This window comes from Xylocopa sonorina, chromosome 10, assembly GCF_050948175.1.
Source record: "Xylocopa sonorina isolate GNS202 chromosome 10, iyXylSono1_principal, whole genome shotgun sequence".
Lineage (NCBI taxonomy): Eukaryota > Metazoa > Arthropoda > Insecta > Hymenoptera > Apidae > Xylocopa > Xylocopa sonorina.
Window position 1 is genome coordinate 9,584,051 of NC_135202.1, and position 9,904 is coordinate 9,593,954.

General features: G+C 38.6%; 1 protein-coding gene and 1 long non-coding RNA gene across 5 annotated transcripts; one reads left to right on the forward strand and one right to left on the reverse strand.

Annotated features, from left to right (window-relative positions):
- On the reverse strand, positions 1 to 9,606 carry Gbs-70e (Glycogen binding subunit 70E). 4 transcript variants are annotated; one of them, XM_076903455.1, is made up of 5 exons: positions 9,475 to 9,606; positions 8,898 to 9,066; positions 1,161 to 1,424; positions 424 to 936; positions 1 to 174 (listed from the first exon to the last, which is right to left on the reverse strand). In XM_076903455.1, the coding sequence occupies exons 3-5, from the start codon at positions 1,416 to 1,418 to the stop codon at positions 1 to 3; spliced, it is 945 nt and encodes a 314-aa protein (XP_076759570.1). In that variant the 5' UTR covers positions 1,419 to 1,424; positions 8,898 to 9,066; positions 9,475 to 9,606. The 4 variants fall into 4 exon arrangements, with proteins under 4 accessions (XP_076759570.1, XP_076759569.1, XP_076759572.1 ...); XM_076903454.1 differs by having other exon boundaries at positions 9,421 to 9,563; XM_076903457.1 differs by lacking the exons at positions 8,898 to 9,066; positions 9,475 to 9,606 and adding an exon at positions 7,501 to 7,628.
- On the forward strand, positions 1,990 to 2,820 carry LOC143428523 (uncharacterized). The gene is made up of 2 exons (XR_013102434.1): positions 1,990 to 2,059; positions 2,475 to 2,820. It is a non-coding gene; the product is annotated as an uncharacterized LOC143428523 (long non-coding RNA).
- Positions 9,607 to 9,904: the final 298 nt, after the last annotated feature.

Here is a 9,904-nt window from a genome sequence, read left to right on the forward strand (position 1 = left end):
TCACCAGTATGGGGCGTCGTTTGCAAGGTGCTGCCAGGATGCGAATTCACTCCACGTGCGCACGTTCGCCCTGGTCGCGTCCGTCATACGTGGTATGCTATCTCGAACACTGTTGTTCGTGAATCCGTCGCACGTTGTCGTCATAATATCGTATCGTTTAGCCGGTGCACGTAGCTGTAACACGGATAAGTCTGTTAGACGTTATATTAAGTTACTACGGATTTAGGAGTTACAGTATGAAATGGAGTTAACGTAAAGCGATTGGATGGCTATGGTGGAAGTTATTCGTCAGCTGCGCTGGAAAAGGATTGGATATGATCATTAGGTTTGATACATTAAGTGTAATATAAGAAACGAAGAATTTGTACTTTTCCAATAAAAAAAAGGGTTAAAAACTAAATTAAATATCTTTTCCATGTATACCTCTAATTTTTTGCGAACAATAAAGTTTTTCCCATCGTTGTTGTCCCAGTATTCCTTCCCATCGGTACGATATCGTACACAGAACTCGATAACATTAGACTTCACCGGTAAAGTTAATCGAAAGCGGAAGGTGTCGTACAATATTAGTACTGGAGCACCAGGTTGTTCGACGTAGGTGCAGTGGACATCCTCGTGGGTCTTCCAAGAGTCAGTGCTCGCTCTGACTATGACTTCCTTGTCGTACGCCAGATTACGCACCTTGACTGTTCCCGCTAGACACTGTTCCGACTCTTTCACTATCACGTTTTCTAAGCTGACGTTCTCCTGATCCAGTTTCCGGCGAAACGTGAGATAATCGCTCGCCGGCTGGGGAAATGTCACTTGCCAGGGTGACATCAGGTCCGTGGGTTCGTCGTTCTCGATTTTTGCATTTAAGAGACGTCCAGTTAATCCAGCGAGGTAAGCCGTGCTCCATAAAGGTGGCACGTTACTGGGCTCCGACATTACACGGACCTAATGAACGTAAAGATAGAACCACATGCGCGTGAATAAGTTTATCAAACAGAATTTCAAACTAATATCGCTGTAAATATATGAATAGCAACAGTACAGAATAGCAGGTCATAAGGTATATTATTGGAAAGTCCAAGTACAGGCAACAAATCGGATAAAGCCTGCTTTGTAGGCGGAGTAATTTTGTTTCCTTTCACAATTAAATGGGACAGGGTACTGCATACCTGAGTAAGAGGACGTCCACGATCGTCAGCAAAGACCACCCTTTTTTTCTGCTTGTTGTTGCCACCATCGTTGTTGTTTCGTATGCTGTCTATAGCCAAGGAACCAGATGACAGGCATGGCCTTATCCTGGGTGGCACTGATCTACTGGTAATCGTCGGTGCCGTTACCACTAGGGGACTACAAGGGTACAATAACGAACTGTACACTGGAGGGCTATGCCCCAGAAGCAGCTCGGCTGGCATCGCTATGGAACACATTTAGAACTGAAAAAAAGAAAGAAGATTTCACTACATTATTACAATATTTTTTTTATTTCAGAGTTGTAAATGAAATGTTGTACTAATGCAACGTTACTTCCATAACTAGGTAAGTTATTATCTTCTACTTTAAACATTACTCGAAAATTGAAATTCGTAGTATTCGTTCATCGAAAGGTTTTTCGGTCACAAATGGGTCGACAGGACCCAGTTTCGTGACAAAGAGCTTTTATCAACTACTCTGCTGAAACTGGAATTCGTATTGCGTGAATGACCTAAACGCCAAACCTTTAAAATAGCGAGGAACGTGCGCAGATCACTGCCAAACATTTCGTCAACAACATTACGAGACTACGTCACTGAATCACGTGAATCACACTGAGCAACCACTGCAAACTTAAAATTTTCACTCTTAGACAAATGTTTGCACATACTATGTAGGAGAACCTGTGGGGAAGAGACTGATGTACCCACCCTAATACAATTTTATCTTGTCTTACAGAACTCTGACTCAACGCGTTGACTATATATACATGTCAATATGTATGTATTACTTTAATTGTATTTGCGTTTAAAAGAATAGTACAGAATAAAAATTTATACAATACCAGCACAGTGAAGTGTTTTACGAATCAAAGTAGGTACGGGTGGTGGTCATATTACTCCAGGAGTGGAATTACGACTTTTAAATGCGGTAATAGTCGTCTCTCGTTCCTTGAGACTTGCTCGTGAACCAAACTCGACACGCATATACCAGACCGGAACCAAACAGGCACGCGTGTACGGTCAAGAAGAGCTACAGCAGTATCACGACGAATTGCTTGCTTTGAGTTTCAACTATATAAAACATATCGCTCCATGTCTATTATATGTAATTCTGTTCAGTATCCCTTCTCTATCGATTCGATTTTAGCAATTGATTATCGCTTTTCTAAAGAAAAATCAACACGCTTTCGACAACGAATGTAAGTTCTCATAATACTGCTTTGAAAAATTACTAATCTGTTGTCCTTCAGATTATTGTATGTCAAGGTTAAATCATTAATTTTATGAAAGTATAGAAACTATCAAGATGAAATACAGCATTGCGCATAATATTGTCTACGAGGTTATTCAGAATATAAGGTCGAGGTTAAAGCGAACATCTGAAGTATTATCATTACGCGAACGAGGCGACAGGGTCAACTGTAGTCTGAAAACAGAAGTTTCAAGAAAAAAATACAAGTATATAAATGTGACACGCAGTTATCTCATTTACTGCATAATATGAGGTGATACTTTCGACTTACGGCGCCACCGTGCCTGTCGAGCTGCATTGTTCGCGTTTCGTTGAATTTTACACATGTCTTATTTTTATCGATAAACACTTGTCTTGTTAACTTCTGAACTTATGAACAACAAAATATCCCTGAATGAAATTTTCCAGTTATCATTGATCATTGAACTTCAATAAACCTTTGCGCAATAATTGTTGTTCACTCGATAACAGATTGATTTCAGAAAAAGTTTGACCGATTATGCATTAAAGAAAGTCAACAGTATGCATAATATGTATTTATAAACAATTCAATTTTTAGTAAAGTTAGGGTAATGTTACATGGAAAACTTCTAGCAGACATCTTCTGATCTATGCTCTCAATATGTTGAAATCTTTATTGATATGAAATTTTCCAAGCAAACAGAAACTTGTTGAATTATGAAGCTATACAAAACTTGCAAGTTCATACATCATTGTAATCTAAATGTTTCTCTGAATGTCTGAAGTATTTCTTACAATTTCGACAACGATGTATTAAGTTATCGAGACTCCCGAATTTTTTTATGAATATCGAACTCAAATGTTCAACTTAAATTTGATCATACCTGTGTGGAAAATAATCTTAACGAATGTTTTCTACTCTTTCATTTTGCGTAACTTGACATGCTTGCCGTCGGAATAGTCGATATCAATGTTTTGACTAAGAATCTTTATCCTCTTAACTTACTGTTCTCGAAATGGATTAACGGGCATATAAAGCAAATGCTTTTACGAAATTTTTACATAATTCTTTCCGACTAGTCTAAACAAGAAAACCGTAAAAAATAATATGACGGGATGTATAAAACCTCGTGTTGTGCGATTATCGATCTATCGAGGTCAGTATTTGTAATATGTAAAGTCTAATCATCGGTATTAAAAAAGTGTTGGGTGAGAAGTTCGCAGAATGATGTAACGATTGAGTAAAATAACTTTTATGGCCATTTAAAAATGGCGAAATATCGTACGAGACAAAAACGCATGTAAAAAGCCGGTTTGTATACAGAATTGATGATGAAATAGTCGTCTATTCTTACCGATCAAACAGTCGATAAAAAACATGTCTGCAGTTAGATAATAGTCAGTCACACTCGAGACAATGCAATGTGCTTTGCAATTTGTCATCGATACAATTTTATAACAATAAGCTATCGTGAATCACGTCGAACGAGACACGACGCTTACCAAACGATAACGTTGAACCATTTCTCTTAACCTACATCAGACGATCTTTCAATTTGGCTATTGCCTATGTATCTCTTGTCCTCTTCCCGCTTTCTCCTCTTTTTATACTGCTGATAAAGTCTCCCGAATTATAAACTCGTGCTCGTTGAATGATTTACGTACATATAATTGGTATTTAATTCGGCGTGACTAATCAAATGTTACTAAAAAGGTCAAAAGCTAACAAGTTCAGGCAGATGGTTTCGTCATGGTTAAAGCATGTTCATGTTTCGTGACTCGAGAAGGAAAATTACGCAGTCTTGATGCTATTTCGAGCGATACCACGATTAAAATTAGCGTGGCGCATCTTCAAAACGCTACGTACACTAAGTAACGCCCTTGGAAACGATCCAATTGTCTGACTTCTAAGGCACACAAGTGCACCGCGATTCCCTGCTGTCGGAAATCGAAAGACCAACTTGAGTAAGCTCTGCCCAAGGAGTTTTTCGAGGAAACGAACGGAATGCAGGGGTTCTATTAACTCTTCGATGTTAGTTTATTGACCTGTGAAGGCAAGGCAAATAACACTGGGGACTTAAACGGCCCGTAAAACCGCGTGAGATCTAGCCGCTAGATGCACACGTGTGTGTGCAGACGATGCTAGGCTTGTGCTGTCTAGTCATCGGTTGACGATTGCTTAAAATAACTGTCTGGTAGATTGAAAGGTAACCTGATCTACGTTTGACTTTTTCTTGCAGCTGTCATGTTTGTTTAGTGCTGTATTTAATCCTACGGCGTTCGAAAGGTTCACGACGTGTGTAGTCGGTGCATGTTCAATTTATATAAATGTTGCCCTGGTAGTCATCGCGTATGCGCAACCTTATAACCGCGCTTCTCTCATTCAAAATGAAAATACTTGCTATTAATAAATTTATATATAATTTTAGCTTTGAAATGAAGATTCGTTGTATATCATTCGGCATTCACATTTCCAAGTATGTAATTATTATTGATAAAATACTATTTTTAATCCCCATCAACAGTGATTGCAGGCGTTATCTAGCAAGCAAAAAACGTAACGTATCACATACGATTGTTTCAATTATAATGAAATTCACTCCTATTGTTGTTAATTACTATCAATCGGAATGATAAGACGAGGTCACGGGTTATTAGGAATCACGTGTGGAATTAGACTACAACTAATCCGATAAAGCTGGGAAATGTACGAGTCCTTGACTCATCCATGTACGACAAAAATTTCGTAAAATTTGTCAGGATAAAAATATTACTGTAATCGATTATGCGATATATTACCATAGCAAATTAAGTTCGACTCTTGACTTATCTATTTTTATTGGCATATACTTGAAATCAATTTGGCGACCTCCGTTATAATTTTGCTGAACTTCTTATCGATGACATTTTCATCCTACAAAAGAATTTCATAAATTAACAGGAAATATCTTTTTTTCTTCAATAGAAATATAGTAACGTTGTTTGCTTTTGCGAAATGTAAACATTCGATCGAAGAGAAGAGTGAGTTTACTTTTGCAAACACGTAATACAAGAAAGGAAGAAAAGAGAATCGAGGATCGTATACACAGAACAGTAGAGAAACCGGTTGGCTAAATTTGAATATCTTCTTTTTATAGCAAGCGAGCTTCTATGGTAAGTACTGCTTGTGTGTCATTAAGGTACAACCTTGGGAAATATGTGATAATCTTGCTCATCTTTGAGCGACTTTTTATTAAGACAAAGGAATGATAAATCCTTATTTGATTGTACGTTAAAAACGGGACGGTAGTCGAGAGAGACGGTAGACAAGAAACGACCAAAAATATTACCACTTACAAAAATCGAATAAAAGAAATTAGAATTCGAATTTAATGATTCGGTTCATTAAATACCATGAACTAAAAATCATAATATCATGAACTATATATATATATCTACATAAACAATTGTAAAAAAGAAACATGAAATGTACTTTATGCTAAAATAAGAAACAAACTACAAGTTCTATGCGACAATCTAAAAACCAACCAACTGGAATAATCGAAAAGCCTATAAAACTTTCACACTTCATCACGTGAGCGCCTACTGACCGGACAGGCCACGAACACGTGCCTGAGGAATATATATTTCTAAAAATCTTATCGGATGATCGGATTGGTGCCACTGGCCCGTTACTGGCTATTGGCAGAGATCGTACAAGTTGCCAGGGATCGGGGTATATTTTCAGTGATTGAAGGCGCCGCTGTGGTCGGTCCTTAACCCGTTATCGCGTCGTGTTTCTGGTTCGAAGCAGCCCGATAACCGACATATATCCTTGCCGACTGTACACCCTCGAGTGTGGAATCTTACCGAACAAAGTTTAATCGCCAAAACTATTAAAAGGGACGCGCGCATAGATCGTACGAGATTCCATTCTATGTCGATAAAAAAGGAAATAACCGCATAGAGAACTGAATGGCATCGACGTCCATGTGTGCGCTGCCGTTAAGTACACGTTATCTACAGGGAAAGCTAAAGAAAAACAAATTTCGAATTTCATAATGTTATTTTGCCTTGCGGTCGAAAATATTATTTGATTGATGAACTTGCCATTCGAGATCGAAAGCATAATAACCAAAAAATCAATCTTGAATCTGAATTCCTCAATTGTGTACCTACTTCAAAGTATCAATGTCGCATTTAAAATATCGAAAAAGTTATCTTTCAGATGCGTGATAATTTTTGCAAAATATGGCGCTAGTTAATCAGGTGATCTTTACTGATTAGTAAAGGCGAAACGACGCAATGGTTAAAGTATCACAGCCGGACTCCGATTAAACTTACGCGCGATACATTGTAATTCTAAATTTACACGCTGATAAACGTGCGCGGTGTGCTTAGAATATAATTATTTCAAGAAACATTGAGACTCTCACATGGGTGATGATAGCCTCTTGACTCTCCCTGATTTATATGTGGAGCAATAAAACGTGAGAGGTTGATACACCAATGTACAGTACTGCAGAAGTCATGTAATGTAACGCATACGTATCTTGTACATATATCATAATATATGTTTCCTTCCAAACTATTCAATTCGATGGCGAATTCTTAGTGGAACAATTGCTTCTGTAACAATTAAGATACATTACTAGATATGTAATAATTAAAAGCACCAAGTTTATGAAATGGCACTGATCTACCTCACTTGGGAACGTCGCTTAAATGAGTGGTTACAGAACAGAAAATACGTGAATTCAAGCTATGATGCAGTAACATTTGTGATCACATGTTAGTGTCACTAATGCCTAAAACCAAACAATCATATTCTTAAAACGAGTAAAGATTACGTAAGTTATGGAAGGGCGACAAACTTTATAGTACAACCACCTTGCGTTGCATGCAATTTCCTTCATATTTATCGACCGTACCTACGCATATCTTCATTGTCGGAAGTATGCTTACAATTTGAATCAAATACTTGTTCCTCAAAAGGGTTACGTCTGATACAAAAAATACTAACTGATTAATAGATACAACCTAAATATTGATTTATTAAATTGCGGCGTTTACTGAACTTTAAGCTAACGTTGAAACAGATTATGATGATTACTGTCGACAAACTTCCGAAAATGCCCGTAGGGTGTGCGCATAATGCATTCGTGAAGTCGGTGCAGATTGCGTTTTCTCTGCACTTTCCCCGGAAGTGCACGGTGTCACAGTACACGCATGGGAATAACACGTGTAAACAATTCGTCTTATGTTCGTACAACTGTTCTCATGTAGGCGTCCAACGAGAGGCGAATAACTAAAAAAACGCAAGTATACACTTGGTGCGGGGGCACCAGGCACGCGGGCACGCGCGCGTAAAAAAACAAGTACATTTTAAAAGAGCAGTCAAGCCGGTTACGAGAAAAAATCGGCTAACAAGCTTTGAACGCGATCTTTGCGACACAGCACTAACGTTACTTTATACATTACAATTATTTGAAGATTTTTTAGTAGATTCATTCAATGTTATAAATGTATTATAATACAATAAAAATAGAACATGTAAAAAGTTTGAAGTTGGCAATGCTATTTAAGCTTAGACAACGACGTTACGTTAGTCAAATTGCGCTCTGTATTTGGTAAAAATATTCGAAGTAATCACTTGCAAAATGCACCGATAAATAAAAAAATGAAAAGCATGACATAAATCACAAGCAATATTTATTTATTATTTCCGTTGTCGGGAGGTCAGGAACCAGCTAATCGGCCCCTGTGGCGCGTCGAAGATTAAACAATAAACGTTGCTAATAATTTTCTTCCCTGCCACAACCGATAATCGGCAGTGTCAGTTTTCCTCCTTTGTATCACGATAAAAGCAATTTCTCCGAAACGCAAATACAGTTACGCTAAGCTTTCTAGAACTTTCGTTTACTCCCGCATATACAAATATAATCTCGTCATTTTTCAAGCCGATTATCTCATGCACGTGTTTCGCCAAGCAGCGTGTACTTGTACGCGTGCGTGCATTTCGCATATTGTTTCTGGCAAATGGATAAATTTAGAGCGATGGTCGCGTAATACTGTCGGCATAATAAGGCTACTCGAGATAAGCTTTTTTCAAAGTGACATTCGCTGCAAATGCTATCTTTCACTTTGTTTGTAAACACATCAGTCTCGTTCTCACAAACGATGATACTATTAATGACAAGGGATGCTATAACAATTCCACTTTATCTACAAGTTATAACTCTATAGTTCTGCAACCAATTGTATAACACCATGAGCTTAGGTTACATAAGAAATTGTCGCGAATGCGCCAGTCGAATGTTTTCGTTCTTGCATGGCAGTGACCGTAATGCGTAACAATGTATTGCGCACGCTTTTGCAGATGAAACTGAGATAGAACTTAACGCTTTGTGCATTTTTCAAGTTAAGATTAACAAATGATACTATGCAATTTAATGTTATTAAAAGGTTATGAATGTAACATTATCGCAGGGGATAACGTAAAACTAAATAAAAGTACTCACGTATTTTTTGGACCTGAGCAACCGCACCACTAGAGAGTGGGACAACACTGATGGAATAAATTCTCTTTGCCCAGGGATGATTCGTGTCGAGCTTTATGCACTCACGTCTTCTTCGTTTTTGCTGGAATGCGCACAGTCTTCTGTATTCTTCGTCTTCTTACGTTTTAGTCTTCGCCGGTAACGAAAAGATTTAAAGGTTTAATAATGCGATAAAAGATGACTTTCGAGGTATCTTCTTAAGACAGATGATATGAACACATCGCAATACGCTGGTAGATGATCTTGATATATGCTAAGCGTTTGATCCCTTCGACCGCGAATACGAGAAACCGATCGCGAACAAATGAACCGACGAACAAAATTGAAACGAACAAATAGCGTATAAATTACCGACGTTCGAACGACAAAACGGACGGACGGTTTCTCACGCGACGAAAACGGCGAGATGCATGGCTCGTGCCGATCTCTTAAATGTCACGAATGCTTGTTCATTTTTCCTTTTGTTGGTTATTATGCGACTTACGGATTTACGTCCGTGGAGTTTAGTATTGAACGTAAGAGGATATCGAGTGTATACCTCTGTCATCGGTCGCTGTCGCGAGTCACGCGAACTGACCTCCTACTCGTTTCGACTGCATCTAAAAGCACCGGCGTGAGTGTCATCTCGTAGCACGTCGCCAACAAGCCGGCATTCTCCTACCACGCATGCGCAGATTCAACCTCGTGCGTTTCACGTGATTTCACCGGATCTACGAATCAGACGGTTGCTAGTCCACGTGCTCGCATTCTACACTACGCTAGGCGACAGAATCGCCTCGTAGGCCAGAAGTTAATGGTAACGATGGAAAGAGCAGGACAGCAATCTCAGCAATCGCTGGGCAATACCGGTTTTTACCTGAACTTTTCTTAAATCCCATCCATGCGTTTCCTAAAAATAAAATTTGGGGTTATCGGTATCGACAAATACAGTTTAGTGATCGGTTCATTTTATGTGTCAGTAGGACTAG